The sequence below is a fragment of the Larus michahellis genome, chromosome Z (assembly GCF_964199755.1).
Source record: "Larus michahellis chromosome Z, bLarMic1.1, whole genome shotgun sequence".
Classification (NCBI taxonomy): domain Eukaryota; kingdom Metazoa; phylum Chordata; class Aves; order Charadriiformes; family Laridae; genus Larus; species Larus michahellis.
In genome coordinates this window covers 11583000-11602377 of record NC_133930.1, presented here as the reverse complement: position 1 = coordinate 11602377, position 19378 = coordinate 11583000, and the positions used below count along the sequence as shown (strand labels likewise).

At 41.6% G+C, this 19378-nt stretch overlaps 1 protein-coding gene across 7 annotated transcripts in view; it reads right to left on the bottom strand.

Moving 5' to 3' along the window:
* The window catches only part of UNC13B (unc-13 homolog B), a 216498-nt gene that overhangs the window by 54426 nt on the left and 142694 nt on the right, over positions 1-19378 (bottom strand). For all 7 annotated transcript variants that reach the window (XM_074569514.1, XM_074569515.1, XM_074569516.1 and 4 more), the window contains 7 exons: positions 18072-18299; positions 17627-17768; positions 8597-8766; positions 7575-7690; positions 5585-5748; positions 3221-3371; positions 2177-2245 (listed from right to left, as the gene is read on the bottom strand). In XM_074569514.1, coding sequence (XP_074425615.1) covers positions 2177-2245; positions 3221-3371; positions 5585-5748; positions 7575-7690; positions 8597-8766; positions 17627-17768; positions 18072-18299 — 1040 coding nt within the window. The remainder of the gene's footprint in view (positions 1-2176; positions 2246-3220; positions 3372-5584; positions 5749-7574; positions 7691-8596; positions 8767-17626; positions 17769-18071; positions 18300-19378) is intronic.

Here is a 19378-nt window from a genome sequence, read left to right as displayed (position 1 = left end):
AGTCTCATTGTCCCTTCCAGATATGATACATAAGTGTGCTTGTATACATGCATGTAAATACATATGCTGAATGCAGCAAGCTTTGCTTCTTGTAAGAGATTGTTCCCTTTCTGACCTCAGGCACTGTGCCCTTTCCTACATTCCCACTCTTTCCTTCCTGTGTCCTTTAACATGTTCATGTTCCCCAGCATGGTCTTTCTGATGTGACTGGTTTTGCTGCAAGTAAAATAGCAAAGGCAACCTTCACTTGGACAGTCTCTTCATATTTGCACATTCAAAAATTTTTAGAGACAAAGGTAAAAAGGGCAGAGGGGAACCAGTTTTCATTTATTACTGAGGACTTGGGAGAAAAATATGCTGTCTCTTGGCAGCAACTGAGTATTGCTGCAGTTCAGTTAACCACTGCAAGTAATTTAATGCTCTTTACAGTCATTTGTAGCTGCTTGTTCCTAGAAAACTCTCCTTTTAAAGTTAAGTTGTCCACACATGGACGCTCTAGCACTCAGGGTATTTACCAAAATCAAAGACCCAGTTCTGTGGGCCAAGATTTATAAACAAACCATTAGATGAGTCTTGGGGACTGAATACATATTCTTGATTAGGAATAATAATCAGGAAAAGATAACTTTAAATATACTGAAATTCAACCTCCTCTATGCTTATGTCAGCTAGCAACCAAGCAACAAAAAGAACACACAAAATAAGTGCACTTGCTCACAAAGTCTTTTCAAAATAACTATTTTGAGGGTGACTTGGAGTTATTCTTTAAAGATCTCCATCTCTCCTCTCTCACTCTCAGAGTCTGCTACCCTGCCCTGGAAGGAACACATATTGGTTTGACACTTTCTTTTTGACTAATCCACACACTGCTTGTTATTCTTTGTTTTAAGTGCTTACAAATCGCTTGGTTAAAACAGTGGAGGGGGGAGGCTTAATCTGGGTAATTTAAGTTGTAAATTGCCATCTCCTCTCTTGAAAGGTGGAAACTAACACCTTTTTCTTCCAGAACTTAACCTGCCCTTCAGGGGTCTTAAAATAATTAAGAGGTCCCAAATTGTTTCAGCCATTTCTCTAAACATACAGCCAATTAGATTAACATCTAAATTATTTAAACTACACAAATCTCTTCTGGTCCTTTATGTAAGATCTTGACAAGGTTTAGTTGCATTTGCCACCGGAAAGCAGCTTTTATTGAAGATGACGCAATCAAAACCAGCATCATCACTACAGCTTCCTATTGCCATGTGTTGATAACTTTCCCTCTACTACCCAGCGTAACAGTGCTCTCTTTAGACCTTCTCTTACTAGTAATGTAGTTTTAGAATAGCTTTTTATGCAACATTCCTTTTATCTTCTTTTGCACCTTTCCCCTTTTCCTTTTTATTCATCTTCCTAATGCACTTCTCCTCTTAGTCCGCTTCTGTTTCCCTCCTCTGTATGCTTTATGGTGTTTCAAATAAATGCACTAAACCAAGCTCAAATAAATAAATCAAGTCAAAGCTCAAATTTTGCCATCATTTTTAATTTTTTCAATGAATTAGTCACTAATTAAAATAATATATCAAGGAATTAAACAAAAAAGTCAAGTCACATGGTAAGACTATGTTGACTCTGGAGTAGCAAAGAAAGAAACTAGAGGGTTACGAACCCTGATGAACTGATGCCGACATTTGAAACTCAACTTCCCCATATGCTGAAATGAGGGGGATCTGAACCTGAGAGCACATCTTGCAGATCCAGAGTCAGTGACAGTGATTTGAGCTTGCCAGACCTAAATTAAGTGACAACATGGCTGCAAGTCCTCTAAAAGATTTCTGTCTTACTATGGGAGAACAAGTCTGTTTTCTCTTTGTAGAGGATACCTGAAGTAGCTGATAAGAATAATTAAAACTAATTAATCCAATTCAACTTACATTTCGGAGAGAGTATCAAGAGATGAGCATAGCCCACAATTCTTAAGTTATTTCAGATGTCTTGAGGAAGTTAGAAGAAAAAAACATGGTTTAAGTTCTATCCATGAGGAATACAAAATTGTGTATTTGAGCAACAAGCTTGTGATGACAATTCCTTAAGACATAAACTAGCCAAACTGTTAGAAAGGTACGAGAAAACCAAATGGTGCGTTTCCCCTCTGCCCACCAGAATGCCTGAAAGGATTCTGTTTATTCCCACTCACCCTGTACATTGACAGATCAATACGAAGTGAATTATGAAGCTGGTCCAGAAGCTTCACAAATCGTTCTTTCTGTGGAGCAGAAAACACCAATAAACATCACATATCACTACTGTCCAGTCAACATTCACAGTAAGCAGCAGGATATCAGGGAATTTGTCTCAGATCTCAGGAGAGTGGGAGGAAGCAATGTGGATGCATTGTATTGTGCAAACAGTATTTTCTTTCGATTCTTGGATTTACTCTTATACTGTAATTATTTCTGAAGTCTGTGTCACATTAGAAGTGTCAGAAAAATAGGCCATTTTCACTCTGAAGCAGAAGCAGAACAAAAACCCCTCTTATTTCTAGTCTGCAACTTGCACCAAACTTATATTTAAGAGAAAATATTTATTCAGAGAGGACTAAAGGAAAAGGCAGAAAAGGGTCTAATTCAGAACAGCTCCAAAATCTTATCCAGTAGTTCAGTCTTCAGTATCACAGCCTTCTCGTGACTGTCTTCTTGAGGTCAGGTCTCTCCACTGGATTCTGCTTTGTCATTGTGAACACCACCTCATTCAATGTACATATTCTCAGTCTGATGGGAAGTACGAGCTTTTACAAATACTTTTCCAGCACGTTCAGCTCCACCACATGTTATACAAAAAACATTTGAACCATTAGGGAAAAAGAGTTGTTTTTTTTTCTTAAAGCAGTTGCTGTTTTTAAAAACAAAGTTCTGAAACAATCAGATCGCACAGTATATTTTATAAACAGCATCACCACGCAGAGTTTAATATTATTTGCTCATTTCCATACCATCTGTGCTCCAGTGCAATTTGAACATGAAAAGTAAACATCTCAATGCATTACACTGATTAATATCTAAAATGTGTGATGATGACTACAATTAAACTGTGCTCTTTGTCTAGTCTAGAAGAGCTCCACAGCTTCCAACTCCTCAGATTTAATATTCCTTAAACAAAGCAAGTTATTTATTGAAAGGCAGAAGGACTGTAGGCAAATTAGATAAATCCAATTGTTCCATCACCAAACACGCAAACATACCCCAAAATTGGAGGCTGCAAAGCGGTCCGAAGCAGACACATTTGTGGAGGCAGTTGTGTGCGCATAATAAGCATTGATATTGGCAAGTAAGGTGCTCATCACAGCTGGCACGCCTGGGCACATGTATTTAGAGGAGAGACATGCAAAATGCCTGCAAAAAGGACAGTTCTGTAAGTCATTCTGGTCTCTTTTGTGTAGCAGAACTTGACTCTATCTCCTACTCTAGCTGGCACCATGGAAGTTATGTTTTTCTCCCTTTCTGTAAATCTCCAGCATCTAAAGGGTTTTTTTCAGAAAGATGCCATCTACACAACAAATATTGCTCAAAACAAGAAAAATCTGCACCACAGCCCTTTCCAGATCATAAAATGGCTTCTCAACTATTTGCTGCCAACAGCTTGCGACTTAGGTGATACCCTGGGTCCTGATGCCAATTCCTAGAACCAAGCCTGACACAAAGAAATCTATATAATTTGCTGACACTTGAGGCAACCGCAGGTCCTGAGGTGACATGAAGCAGCAGCAACTGGAAAGCATTCAAGCACAGTGATATCACATGCTAGTATTTCTGTGCTGCACTGATACGTGATTCCTTAGGGCTAACCCTTCCAGCCTGCAGGAAGCCTGCACGCTCATTTGCATTTTCCCATTTAACTGCTCTCATTAAAGCGCAAGGAACCTTCCTGCAGGAAATCTCAAAATTATGCCAGAAGCATCCAGGCTTGTGAAATGATTAAACAATCAAAGAAAATCTGTTAGACATAACGGAAAAAAAAAACCCTAGAGCTTAAGAGGTCTGGTATTACAGGACATGGCAAGTAAAGTTCATTGCAGCAGAGCTGGGCCATTTCTAAGCAGTCGTTTTACAGCAGGAATGCTCACTGAGGTCCCAAACTAAATTTGGGAACTATTTTCTGAATGTAGCTTTCTGCCTAAGGGACTCATCACAGACACTAGCTTCTGTGCTAGTTAACCCACAAATGATTATAACCTAAAAAGCTCCAGTGAGAGATTTTCACAGGAATTCACAAGTCATTATTTCAGACAAACATGATAGTGATGCCTGAATGTTAACTTGCTTGCTACCTGATACTTATGTACCAATTGGCCATTTAGGCAGTTCGTAAAGACAGACACATAAAATGGCTTTGTTTAGCTTGAAGAGAAGGCATGAGGAGCAGGGATTTAATCAATGTCTTGACTACTTAGCAGAGGTGGGAGGCTTAGTGAGAAGATTGAGCCAGGACAAAATCCTTTTAGAAGAAAGATTAAAAGATAAGCAGCAATATGCAGCAGTTACAACATAGAAAATTCAACGCAGAATTTTCAAATTTGGATTTCAACTTGGAATTTCTTCCCAAGAGTAATGCAGCCTGAGGACACGAGCCCAGAGAGGTGGTGGGTCTCCATCCGTGAAATTTTCAACAAACTGGAAGAGGCCCTGACCAATCTGGTCCAACCCCCAAGTTAGCCCTGCTATAAGCAGGGACTAGATCTCTGGAGGTACCTTCCAATTCTTTTCCACTTTGGCTTAAATCAATAGGCAGAAAAGGTGCTTGCAACTTAACGTAGAGTACAGATCATAACTTATCCAAGCACCCAGACCCCAAACCTTTCAGCTTCTAACTTGAAAAAGTTCGCTTTTGTCTGCTATATTTAATATTATATTTGAAATAAGAAATGAGCTAAGTATAGCACTACTAGTGCTTTTCCTTAAGAGGAAAAATGGCTAATCCCAAATCCAAATATAAGTATAGTGACAAGGAAAACGCGCTTTGAAGATCAAGAACTGCGTGAGCCTGGCTCCAAAGAGGACAAATCAGTAGCTCCATTACTCAGACTTCCTATAAATGCCTTCAGCAGCACCTGGGAAATTAGTGACTTCAAAGGACTGTATCAATTGCCACAACAGACACCTAGGACAAACACTTTCACAAAACCTCTTCCCTTCTCACATCATCAGAAAACTTCAGTGGGATCCTTGGACAATATTTTTTTAACAGAAAAGTGCTCAGAGATTTTAGAGTTTTAAAACAGGAACGGCTCAGCTATCAATAACAAAATATGGTCATTCACACTAACAAAGCTGGTATAATTCCTGAGAATTAGTTCTAACAGTGCTCACATGAACTGCTTGGATAGCTGCTTAATTCCAGTACTTTGACAGACATTATTTTCTAGACTTTGAGGAAACCAGTGATTCAGAGACAGGCAGTCTCTTCCCACTCACCGTAAGCCCCATAAGGAGCAGCTGTCACTACCAAGCGTTCCATTACCAACATACTTGATTTTCTAAATATTAACAGTCATATTAATTAGTTACACCAATTATCTGCGCTAAAGAACACATGAAATGCATCTTACGTCATGGCCTGGTATATTGATTCAATGCCGTAACGCATTGCAAATTCGTCCACGATCTCTTGAGCTGTCTCATCAAAATACACCTTCCAGGCATCATCTCCTTTGGCATCAGGGATCTTCACCACCCCACTCCCTTGCACATCTGTGAGATGGTGAAAGAGGTTCTGAAATACAGAACAGGAACGAAATTATACGTGAGGCTGCTGAAGCCTCCAAGTGAGCTTCATGAAGAGCTTGGAATTGCTGAGGTGGTGGCACCAACACAAGTTTCTGTGCTCACCTCCCTCTTTCTTCCCCCCTACCCACTGTGTATTTTTCTGCTTTTACCTTTTCTTCTTGATTGCTCCTAGCTGAATGTTTTGCATGCATACCTACAACTTTTCCCAGTGATATTGTGAACGATGCAGAGGAGTGCTTCAATGCAGTGAAATCACAGACTAATTAGTTTCCTGAAACCTACACATTTCTGTCCTCAGAATGAAATGCCTTAACATGGACAAGCTAGACATAACAGCTCTGTATCAGCTTTGTAATTATTATTATACAGCAGAACGGTTCAAACAGATTTATTTTTTTCTGAAAAGGACATCCTTAAGATCACCCCTTGCATTATTATTCAAGATAACCTTTCACTTTATCTAATGCTGCAAAGGCTTTCAGCTATCATTGCTGTGCAGAAATTGCATGCTCAGTTCAGTGGGATTCTCAGTAATCCTCAAATTCACATCACTTACAGATTCATCAGCCTTTCAGACAGCTGGCTCCCTGTAGTAAGGGATGCAAAAGTCTAATGATCTCATTAGGAGCTAGAGGACTCTGCCTTACACTACTATTTGTCCTGATTAAATTATTCTTGCTGTAAATCATCTTCATTTTATGATACACAAATGAAAGAAGATGATACTTAAAGAGAGACATATTTGCAAAAAAGAAGGGCAGCAAGTGATCACACATGTTCAGAAGGAAAAATAATGAAACAGCTTACCAGACAGAAGCCATCATTGAAATAAACACAAAATACGTACTGAAGGACACAGCATACTAAAAGAATTCTACTGATGTTTTTCTAAGCTTTGTATCTCCTTGTTCCCTGGTAAGGCCAGAAGACACCACAGGGCTCATCTAACTCAGCATCGGATGAATGTTATACCCGTAGCTGAACATTCCTCTGTGTGATATGTCTGTCCTTACTTTCTAATCTGAATTTGTTTAAACCTCACTGGACCTCATGATATTCTTGTATGTCAGGTAAAAAGGACTCTGACTACTCTTCCTTATTGAGTCACTCAAAGACTGACCTGCGACCTGCCTTCTCTTTGATAGGTAGGCTGGGCATCAGGCATCTCTCCGAGACAGGGTTTTCCCTTTTGTCATTCTCACAAGTCATCTTTGGATTTCTCACAACTTCTGCAGCACTGCCTGCCCAGCTTAGTCCACCCTGAGACAGGTCAGTACCCAGTAACCGCAGCTTATCTTCTGTTCCCCAACAGTTGTTCATAGCTACACACTGGTGCAGCATCACAGAAGAATTTATAACACCAATATTTGCATCACTCAACAACCAGAGTCAAAGCCGTCCCCAGATCAGAATTTACTTATCAAGCATTTTGGTATGCCTTCTCTAAAGCAGACATAGATACAGTACATGCTGAAAACATCGTTCAAGGAAATTCAGAGGCTTCTCCACGTTAAACCTAGGGGGGACTGTGAGCTGGACCAATGCGTGATCTCTGCCTGACAGCGGCACAGCTGTGACAGTAAGACAGACTGAGCCAGCCAGCCCTCAGGGCAGGGGAGGCAGCCTAAAGCATTCTTTGCCTTCCTGACAAATGCGAGTCTGATGATTCAGCGTGTTCCCAGGCCTCCAGAGCAGGGGAAGGAAAACTCATCTAGGGCAAGGAGGAGCATTTCGAGGAAATAAAGGTCAGAAAATTGCTTCTTCAAGAAAGAGAAGGGACATGGCAACGTCTGAGCTGAACGCGCTTCTTACCTCATGAAGGCAAGTGTACTGAATGTGATATGGAGCCACCTTCTCCTCGCCTTTGATCTCCACACTGATTTGCAGGCGAATAGCCCCGGACACTGCAGACTTATCTGTTCGCTTCTCTAGAAGGAAAAATCATCAGCAATTACATGCATTTTTCATGTTCAGAGCAGAGCCATCTCAAGTTAAGAACACTGGAAAAGAAACTGCTGGAAGCTCAGGCTGAGCTTGTGATCAGAGTCACCATTGAGAAAACTTCCTTACTTTTTTCTTTCAAAACATTGAATACTAAGTAGGTATCAGCAAAACAACTGCCATGATACACCCTCAATATGAGGGTGTATCTAGCTAGAAATATGTACATTTCTAGATGTAAGCTAACCTTTCTGACAGCAAATGTGCTATAGGGTCTTGGATTCAGTCAGCTGAACTAGAACCATCATGGACACATCCCTTTTCTGAGAACAGAACTGACATATGTGGAATTTGTTCCTGACTTCACTACAGTCCTGAGCTCCTGGGAATTGCTGGTGCTCCCTACCAAGAAGACTTTGGACCTCCTGTGATTATTACTATGCCTGTCAATTCAGCACCATCTGGTTACTTGCCAATACTTTCTACAACACTATTTTGGTCACTGGGAAAGGTCTCAACAAATTCGCAGCCCAATGCAGTCCTCTTGCAGTTCTTACAGACTGTTAAAATGCTTGTGTCAGCACAAAAAAGGGCACAGGACAGGAAATGTCTCCAGCACAGGTGGAATACAACCTTGCTCCAAGCATTTACCCATTGTACTTTCCAATGCCCAACAGGGAAAACCCATCACCCTTCTGACATGTTATACGCTTCATTTTAACTGCTGCTCCACAGCACTATCATATGCCCCTTGAAATCATGTAGGGGTTTTTTGTTTCATTTTTTGTGTTTTTTTTTCTTTCTTTCTTGCAAACTGCTCAGATGCACCCAAGTGTTCTTGAACATTCTCAAACTAACATGTGACATGTTTTCAATCCCAACGCCCTGCTCACCAAGGTTGTACCACACATCCATTTCTCCACTTAGAGTACGGACTTCAATGATTGTCTGCCCCAGGAAGTCATCCGACTCGCGTTTCAGTCTCTGCTTGACGCGAGACTTGATGTCGTCATCTTCATCCCACACTCGCACCTTGATCCGGTCAGAGGAATTATGGCACTCACTGCAAACGAGACAAATGTAATGCTAAAGAGTACACAATGCAGCCAACATTTATCTGCTACATGCTTCACGTTCCTCTTCACCCACTTGTACAATGGAAGAGGGAGGCATTAATAAAATGTAAACAAAGGCCTATTTTGTAGTGTCTGATAGGAACTACACAACAACTTTTTGGTGCATTATAAATGCTCCTATGACATGGTAGATACTGCACTTCAGATGCATGCTGAAGGAGTGTCCTGCGCTCAGTGCCACCACCAACTTCAGACTTGCTGAGTGGCTGTGACTCTCCTGCTTGTCCTCACTCTCAGCAGCAGCTCCCTGAACTTGGGAATTCTCTTCACTCTTTGTTGCTTTTACTGTGAAGCCCACAAAATTCTGGTGATAGCCAGGCTGGTAAACTCCTCATACACACCCCAAAAATGCCCAACAGCATCTCACCGGTTTCTGATAGCTCTTCCCCACCCATCACCTGCCATTCAGCTGTAGGCGTTAAAGGCCACTTGTGTTTATGCACGTGCAGTATCTAGAATAGGACAGTCAAGGCCTGTGACAAACAACCTTCATGCTGTTTTCTAATGAAAGATAAATAGCTCAGGTGGAGGTAGCTATCTTACTTCAAGATAGTCACAAAGCAGTAGTGCCTTAACGTACAATACATTACAATCAGATGATACAAACACTGCCTGTGCGTGGGAGGAAAGGGTGGGATACAGCAGTTACAAAGTTGGTATTTAATTACTAGAATTGATTATGCCTATTATTCACAGCTCAGACTGATACTTTGTGCCCAGGGCAGATCACGAAATACATTTGCATTTAAAAAAAGCAGTTTACTGTTTGCTGAATTGGCACCCAGCAGCCTAATAATACATGCGCAGAATTTGCGGCCTCCCTCTTTTTTTAGGTGTTCAGGTACCTTTCGTAGAGACAAACAGGGTCCTGGATATCAGAAGTGGGTAGAAGAACCTTATTATAAGAGCTCTGCTCATTTACAGGGCATGCAATACAATAAAGCAATTTGAATGCTCATATGAGACCATGACAAGGGTGATTACTCACCATAACCACTACAAATGTCTGCCCTCAAGGAAATAAAACCTATGAAAACAGGCAACTTCTGCTGAAGGCCTGTTTTCCAGCCTTTTTAACATTAACATGCTGCATCTGTTGCTAAGCAACAGGGAGAAGGAAGAAATGGGTCAGAAGAGATCTGCTAAGCCTGGTCAATAAGATGTGGCAGTGACTGGTATTTGCATGCTCTCTATCAAGAAATCTTTTGGGCTCTTTTTGCCACCTTTGTGATTCAGGACTGTTTAACAGATGTCCATGCAGGTCCTGCTGATTTTTCCCGTACAGAGGAATAGCTAGTAATTATACGGAGAAAGTTAGAGGCAATTCCATGCAGTCCTGATCACGGGCAGAGAGCATCGCTGTTCCCTGCCTTCACTATGCAATCAAAGCTGTATTTAGAGTTTAGAAGAAAGGAAGTTAAACGTTTCTCTCCTGCCTTTACTCATCCTTTCTCCTCCTCTACTTCACGGATGTCTTCCTTTAACAAAACCATGCTGCAAGCATTCAGGAGCAGGGAACGCTTGGACTGCTGCTCTTTGTAGCTCTCTCATTCATCCAAGTGCATTGCCATATCTACCAGCAACACAGCATAAGCATGTAAAGTAAATCCTTGGTTCCTGACACGGTGTACTAATGTACATCCTGGCAGTTCAGTGGAGACTGAGTGTTCAGAAGTGCACGGGTGCCTAAAAACACAGATTGGCACAGAGCGCCATTTACAAAGCACCAGTAGGTTAGCTCCCGACTTCTTCAGATCTCACCTTCTGGCACATCAGTTCTTTGCTGGTATCACTTTGATCCTGTTTCTTTGCTACCTGTGGTCAGAAACCTGCTCTTTAGGAAAACATTCACCATTTAGACCTAAATCACCTCAGGCAGTCCCACAAGCTATCATCCTTCACTTGGCTGCAGCAGCATAACACACTGGTAATGCTGCAGGAAACCTTCCATTAGCATTTACTGAGCTACTGAAGCTTCTTTTTTACCATACCTTTCTCTGTTGTTTTTAAGAGACTGCTCAATTCATATTCCTTACATTGCTCCCACGCCAGAGAGTGAGCCTTATCACCTCCTCACAGGTGGTGATAAGGCTCACCCGTAAAACATCACCATCTAAGTCTGGAGGAACCACAGTCCTTGCTTTTGGTCAAGCAAGACAGTTCTGTCAACACCAGTTCACCTGCCAGAGAGCACCTCAAAACAGAACCATGAATACTGGGGCACTTGGGCTTGTTGGCTGATAATAGGCTTTCTAACTAATGAGAAATAGCTTCCAATTTGCTACAGCATCATGATTTCACAAGACTGTGTCCAACAAGCTCTGCAGCTAGAAACTTTCCTCTTTGTTGATACAGGAGCCGGCACATTTCTAAAGATGCCTGCCCCACTTCTTGCTACATTTTTGTGAAGCTTGGTCTCACTGTGTGCACACATACATTGGTCCAGTCTCCCACAGCTGATCTCCCACAGCTTTTCCAAGAGGATGCAGAGAGAAGAAACACTCCATGACCTCATTGCAAGGAAGAAACTACCGAATGCTTTCAGGCCCATTTCAGAGTGCAAGTGACTGAAAACCAGGTTCCCTTTGTAGATGGCTCAGGAATTGTTTCTTCCTTTTATATCCATATTGTCCTGATGTTTGCAGTGGTGCCATTTTTATAAAGAACTAATTTTTACACTTCAAGCTATGAAATAAAGTGAAACTTCCAAGAAACATCACACTGAATTTTTAAGAAAAATTAAAATAAAGTAAATTGTAATTTTTTTTTCCATGAAGCTTTTCTTCCTGAAGCCAGTGGTTGCAGGAGCAGTGAAAGCAGCTGAGCTTGGTTCTGCTGGCTTGCTCTCGATCCCACTCCCTGCCTCCATCTCTTCTGCCACGTCTCCCTTTAGCCTTAACCCAACTCGGAACCACCGGTTCCCCACACACATCCCCTGCACTGTCAATACTCTGCACTGTCAATACTCTGGCCTCTTCCCATGCCCAGTGAGCAACCGGGCTGAGGGGAAGCACTCCAGCACACAAAGCTGTAGTTAATTCTGATCCACGCGCACAGTGGCGTGCCCACACACATGCTAATTGGTATCTTGGTGGCTAAACAGAACAGGCAACTGCTGAATTTACACTACAGTGCTTCCCACAATGAAGTTAGTAAATTGTATCCTTCTAATCTAGCTTCAACTTCCATCAAAAAAAAAAAAAAAATGCAGAAAGTGACTCTTAGTTCCGAGGCGTCAGACCATCTGTAAAGGTTGGTCCAAATTGGCTCAGATGATGCTAGGGGGCTGGGACAGAGCATTGCATGTGCCTTTTATCCTCCAAAAGTGGAGAGAAAGAAAAAGAAGTGTCTAAAAATGACAAGAACACCACTTTTGAGACAATGATTCATAGCTGGTGAGAGGTGGGATGCCAACATGACCTTATCACTTCACATGCCCATTTCACATAAACATGTTTCCTTAAATTATGTTGTTTTCTCCTATTTTCTGCCTGAAGAACAGGAGAGTCCAGAGGCTGCAAATGCAGCTAGAACTCCACTGCGCTTGGCAGCTCCCAGAAAGGGAGACAGTCTCCGGCTTGTGGAGCTGACAAGCTAATAAAGACAAAAAGCAACAAGTAGATGTAGTAAGTATAAACAATGGAAGTGAGGGAGCAAAGGCAGCTACAATATTTTGCAGATTTAAAAGTAGGTCAGTCAAGCCCAGAATTAAGTAGTTTCATTGTGTTTTGATATTTTTAAAAAAAGTTTATGGTTCAAAGAGTCTAGCGAGTATCTATATGGACATATTTTGTGAGCAGTTTCCTTTCTGCATCATGGCAGATGCAGCTCTTAAGAAGGGCCTGTGAAGTTTCACAGTCCAGTCTAGGGCACGTTTCATGCAATGGTGGACAAAAAAAAGTGCAGAGCTGCTCACAGAAACAATGGGTGAGAATGCAGGAGGTGGGAAAATGCACAGGAGAGAACAGATCAGCAAGAGTTTAGGACCTGTGATCATTTTAGGAGGAAAGTTTCGCTTTTGAGGAGCAAAGCTTCAAAAAAGACCAGAGCTATTTTCTGGAAAATCAGAGAGGAAGGAGCAGTTGTAGCAAACCAGTAAGAGAAAGCCAGTAAAGAGTTATAACAACATACAGAGAGGGAGCAGAAAAAAAGTTGTCTATGGGAAACGGTCTGGCTGAAAAAGCAGGAAGATTTGCATGTGGTTCAAATGAAGTGTCTTGACATGGCAGGGTCCAGCTGGTGGTTCTGTTGTGGCCAACCTCAATGGGAAGAGAAGGCAGAAAACTTCTCAGGACACACTAATTTTTAAACAATACCAAGTCTCCTCTATTAGGGAGAAAAGAAGGACAGTGGAGAAGACACCGAGGGCAAAATCAGAGTGGTAAGAAAACGCAGCTAAAATGCTTAGCAGCTCAGAAGTTAAGCACGACAGCACAATAATATGCCCTGAGATCCAGCTGTTGCTGTCTAAGAACAAAGAAATGAATTTTCTGTTCTTGCTAGCATGAAGCTCTTCTCTTAGGGGAACAAGTACAATCATTTTGCTGTTACCCAATGCTACGACACCAACTGACAAATTAATGGTGTGGCTCTCCTAACTACAAAGAGCAGATAAAGTGATTCTGAGCGTTACATCCTTAGCTACATTAACTCAGCTTCCCAACAGGCGCTTGCCACAAGGCATCAACTCCACATTCAAATTTAAATTTCACACTGGTAACCGAGCAGGGAAACAAGCGGGATTTTATCAGAGTGCCAGTTTCGGTATCTGCAATACCTGGAGAATAAGGAAAGCACGACAAACTGAATGGCCCCTGACATGCAGTGAAGGGAGGCTGAGGGTGACGTTTATAAACACTGTGGTCTCAGAAGGGGAAGTCTAAAAATCAGCTTTGGAACAGTCACATATAACCACAGAGATAACTGAAAGATGCTGAGCTTGATAACAGTCTCAGCAGCTGGAAGGAAAATTGAGGAATCGAGTAGAGCTTTTGGGTGACAACCCAGTGGTTAGCTACGCAATAGCACCATTCCCACAGGATTAACAGGAATGTATATCGTGTGGGGCTCTGCATGTCCTAGTAGAATATTGATTATCTGCTAGCAGGAGGCACTGCATTTATTTTAACTCAGTTACTCTTCTGCGGTGAGAGAGAATAAACAGGCCTCTTGCAAACTCTTCAGTGACAATGTAATCTGTTCCAGGCAATGATTTCACACCCACCATTCAAAGCTTCAGACACAGCTGTATTCAGACAATACAACTAAGGGGATATTACTGTAAAATGAATGAGTCATTTTGTGCCTAGGCCAAGAAAGACAGCAATGTCCTGTCTGAATCCAGTAACTTCTAGTGCTCACGGTCATTAAAGACTGGGGAGCTTCCTGAATAAAAGGTACAGACTAGCAGCCCTCCAACTGAGCCCAGGGCTCTCACTTTATAATGGAAACTTTGTCCTGTGGTCAAGTTTATTCTCCTAAACACCATCTGCTATTGTTACCAGTTCAAATGGATGCTCAGCTTCAGCCTTTACAAAAAAAGATTCTAGGAAGCCAGTATTTTCTACTGACAGTCTAAAACACGTCTAAGTGGGGAATTAATGTCTTGTTCTAATTGCACTGAATATTGCAAAAATATCTTCCCTCTAATATTACTGGGCTGTTTCCTAAGGAAATGAGAGTTACACAGACTTGTTAGAAGGAAAACTTCTATGTTCCAACAAATTTTGTGAAAAAATTATAGCTAGATGGAGAAGAGAAACCCACACCAGCTGCCATCCCTGGAAAGTCTGCAGCCACCCGGCTCTCATGTACCATCCAATACAGACAACTCAGAACCAACGGGAGGTAGGACACGTGCTGCCTTCTGTTCAGCCAGAGTTAAGGGCAAGGGAAGAGAGCTGAGGGCACAGAGGAGAACTCTACAGGGCAAAGCAAGGGAGCTACCTATTAAGAATCCTCATCAGAGCTATAGGAAATGGACCTGGGATTACTGTAGAAGGGGGAAGGGATGTAAAGCAAGAGAAGAAGGCTTCCTTGCTCACTGAACAACAGTTCTGTATTGCAGCAATGGCTGGTGTCCCCCATCAGGCTTCTTCCTGCCAAGCACCATACATATGTGGAGCCTTTGCATCAAGCCTGCAAAACTTTGAACTAAGCAGAAAGATCAACCCCTTATATTTTCATAGTCTTCAAACTCCAATGAAAGATACAAAAATCTCTCTATAACAACACATTTCATAAAGCAAAGAGATAATTTTCAGGAAGAAACAGGACCAGCAGTCACTTGCTCAGACAACATGAATATGCTTTAAGAACTGGTCATTAATCTAAGCAGATGCCTACAGTGACACAGGCTAGTAGTGACCTAAATAGCACTTTTAATGGAAACTTGAAGTGTTTTCAACATTGTCTTCTCCAAGATATGGTCCTAAATCTGGACTTCCAAATTGGGTCAAGCCTACCACAACATTTTTTTTCTGAAAATATATAGAAAAGGAACAATGTCTATTTAAGGAGAGGTATTTAAGTTAATATACTTTTCTATCCATCACTGTAAATAAGCACAGAAAGACTATTTGAAATAGGTTACTGCAGCCTTAAAAATTTTAAACCTTATTTAAGCTGTTTTTAATACACTTTACTGCATCTGTAGAAGGAATTGTATCACTCAGCTGTACATAGTCTGCCTCAATTCATGCCATGGATTACAATAACAATGCTGCAATTATAATGACTGATGCACACAGATTTCTGGCTCTATATCCAACCTTTGAAAAGACACTGGAATTGTGATCGTTTAAAAAACACTGGGCACCTAATGAATACCAGCTACAAACAAGTCTGTCCAACAAGCCAAGCAGAAAAGGAACAGCAATTGCTAACCCACCCATTAGTTAGTGACATGACCTCTCTCTACTCACAAATCTAGTGAACAACATTTTGAACACCAAGCTGTTCATGTGCCTGTTGCAAGGTAGGCGTGCAATAACTACCAGCACACCACCTTTCTCCCACTGTAAGAAATCAACTTCATTCTAAGAAACAAACACACACAACCCAATCCTTTAAATTTGACTCTCTCTTGATTGTCCTGACAAAATCTTCTAAAAAAGCTTGGTACGTAATGGGTATTTTTGGCCTGCATATGTTGATTTAAATTTCCATTTGATTATGGGGTAGAAAATTTCAGAAATTTTAAGATTTGTAAGTCGAAAAAAAGATCTATAAATGCAAAAAAGGAAGATGGGTATGTAAAAATACAGTGCTGCATACACTTCTAAATGATCCTCTCCTCTTCCAGCATAAAGTGAGCTTTGACTTCTACTAATGAAATGACACATTGATTCCAGTACTGAATGCTCTCCTGCCATCGATCTGGACACCATGCTCATTTCCTCCATCTCCCCTTGCTATTCCAAGGCAATTAGAACAACGACCTAGACATAGGTAAGATAGAAAGTATCATCAACACTAATGCCCAAGAGCATATTATCTGCTGAATCACAGACATGGTGATAAAATCTAAACAGTTCACTGTTAAAACTGTGACATCTATCACGTTGTGCTATCTATCTTTAAACACAGTTGTTGAAGCTCCTAAAATTAGAAGGGAACACACTGCAAATACCATGGTAACTACTTGGCATGGTAAATCAAGGTCCCTAAGGCTCCCACACAGACTTACTGCTATTGTGACTAGAGTTATCCAAATGGCACCTAAGCATACTTACTACTTACCAAGCAGTAATGTTACCTTGGATTAAACTAAGAATAAAGCCAAGGGTTTACTTGCTCAAAATAGCGCCGAGATTTTTCTGACGTTAATGAGTAGCTCAAAACTACTTTAAAAATAATTTCGTTTGTACTGTGCGTTGTAAAGACAAAGCTGGGCTGATATAAGCCTGATTTTAAAACATAAATTTCAGTTTGCAGAGAGAGGTCCCTCTAAGCAGTTAAGTAAAAAACAGGGAAGAGAAAAAAGGAACAGGAGAGAAGGTACAAGGGAAGAGATTATACATTAAAGGAAACAGATGTCTGAGGTTGAAAGAGACCACCCAGAATCTTCAGAAAACGCTTGCTGGATTTCATGTCTCCATTTTGTTTTATAACATGTTCAATGATAAATTGAGGGCACTGTTTACTTATTCATTAAAAGCATGATAGAATAATACATTCTTCAGCCTTCTGAGAGTAGTTGATTTCTAAAGAATTGTGCCTCCAGCCTTTGCTTTCAGTTCAGACATGGATACATTGCTCATCTTGAAAGCAGATAATCCCTTGCGTTATTGTTACATTGATTTTCCAGAACTAAAAAGGGAGACTGCTAGTGTCACAGACAAGTGACAGACAACTAACTACCTTTAACCTTTGTTGGTCAAACACCAGTAGCAGGTCACAGGAAGTTTGCTTACTCTTAATATAAACTTTACTCTTTCATATTACAAAGAATTTTGAAAGTATGTCTATTAGCCAGGAACAAAAGTCGTTGAGTTCAAGATTTTCCGACTTCTTTAGCTTTCCCTACAAACATCAATATGAAAGTGTTCACAGAGCAGACAATTTATATATACACAAGACAGACAGATGAAATGGACAGGTGAGCACTATGTACATTGTTAAAGATATCAAGCCTCCAGACACACACACACAACACTGAGTGGAAATGAAACGGTCATACATTACAGCTGGTGTGGGAACGCACACTGACAGAGAAGACATAGCTGTCAAAGCGCAGATTGGACAAATGGGCAAAATGGGTCTGAGAGTCCTTGTCAAAGCACTTACAAGTAAAACTTCTCTTCCCAAACAGGGTTCAGATTTCCAAAAATCGTTTTTGTCCTCTTCTTTGTTTTACCCACTTGAACAGTTACATATGGATCGCTGGACCCCGTCTTGTCTTTGGCCTGCAGGCCCTGAGCACACACCACTGGAAGGAAAAGAGAAGGGTTACCACGACCATGCAATAAGACAATGTGTCTGCACACCATGTGAACCAGCAGCTCAGAATAGCCAGAGAAATAGGAATATCACTCATGAGAGCTTTTCTGATGAGCTTGTGGTGTACCACAGTGTTTGGGGTAGAAGTATCTCTACCTGCTATCTCTACATTAAGCAGAAAGAGACACAGGACAGAGAGCCCTTCCTTTCCATTCTTTGTAGCTTCACACCAATTCTCTATTACCTTAGGCTCCCAAACAAGTCCAAGAGAACTCATGCCTCCCTCACTCACCCGTGATCGTGATCTTTGCTGACCATTTTGAGGTGCCATCAAGCACACTCTGCTTCACTGTCTTCATCTGCTGAGCATGTGTCATTTTGCTCTCACAGAACACATCTCTGATCAAGTCAAAGATCTCTGGCTTGTTCCGCTCCCGGATTTTCATGCGATCCTTCATAGCCATGATGAAATTCTGGGTTCGATCTTCAGCTCCATGCTTTGAGCTCTTCTCCGCTGCTCCTGTGCACCAGAAAGTACATGATGCTCATCAGAAACAGACAAACACAAAGTCATGTTTCACTGAATCTGGACAGCAGGACCGAAGCCACAAGTTACCCTCCTCATGATGGCTCTTGCTATTGAGTTTTATAGTCAGAACTCCCCCCCCATTTCAACATACACACAAGAGAATCTGGACCACTCAGGGCTGGGAGAGGATAATGGAAGGGAGTGCCAAGACCCCTCTACAAGCTGGGACCAGGTTGTTCTCCTGACAACAGGCTTGAGTTCAATACCCCTGCAGCTGAGGAAGACCCAGAAATGAGGTTCTTACTTGTAACAGCATATATCATCATGCCCTCTCCTCTCATCACCTTGCTTTGAATAAATAAATCCCTGTTTGGGCGAGTGCTAAGAAGAGGACATAGGACCTGTATTACAAACAGTATCTATGAGCTTGTCTCAGTGCTGCACCTCTGCACCACAGTGTTGTGGTTCAGCCCCAGCTGGCAACTAGGACCATGCAGACACTTAGAGAGTTCCTCCCTCTTCCCCCCTAAAAGGGCCTGGAGAAGAAGGAGAAAAAGAGGGGAAAGGAAAGGGGGAAAAAAAACCCTGATGGGTTGAGATAAGGGCAGTTTAATAGAACAATAATAGAAAAAGGAAAACAATAACAACAATAATAATAATGGTAAAAGAACATACAAGATAAAGTAATACAACACAAGCCACTCTCACTACCCGGTGAACTGGTTGCCCAGCCTGCCCCTAGAAGTGATCCCTAGAAGTGACCCACCCCCCAGCCAACCCCCATTTATGTACCAAGCATGACAGCTATGGTATGTTCCATTGGCTGTTCCATCGTTCTGTCTATGCTCCCTCTCAGCTTCTATGGGAAGCCTGAAAAAGTCCTTGTCTAGTATAAACATTACCTACCAACAGCTAAAGCAATATACATTATTGACATTGCTTTCATACCAAATCTGAAACACAGCAACCACTAGAAAGAAAATTAACTCTATCCCAGCTGAAACCAGGAGACACAGAAGAGCAGACGGCCGACACCGTCAGCATTTCCTAGTGATGTGCGCCACAGGACT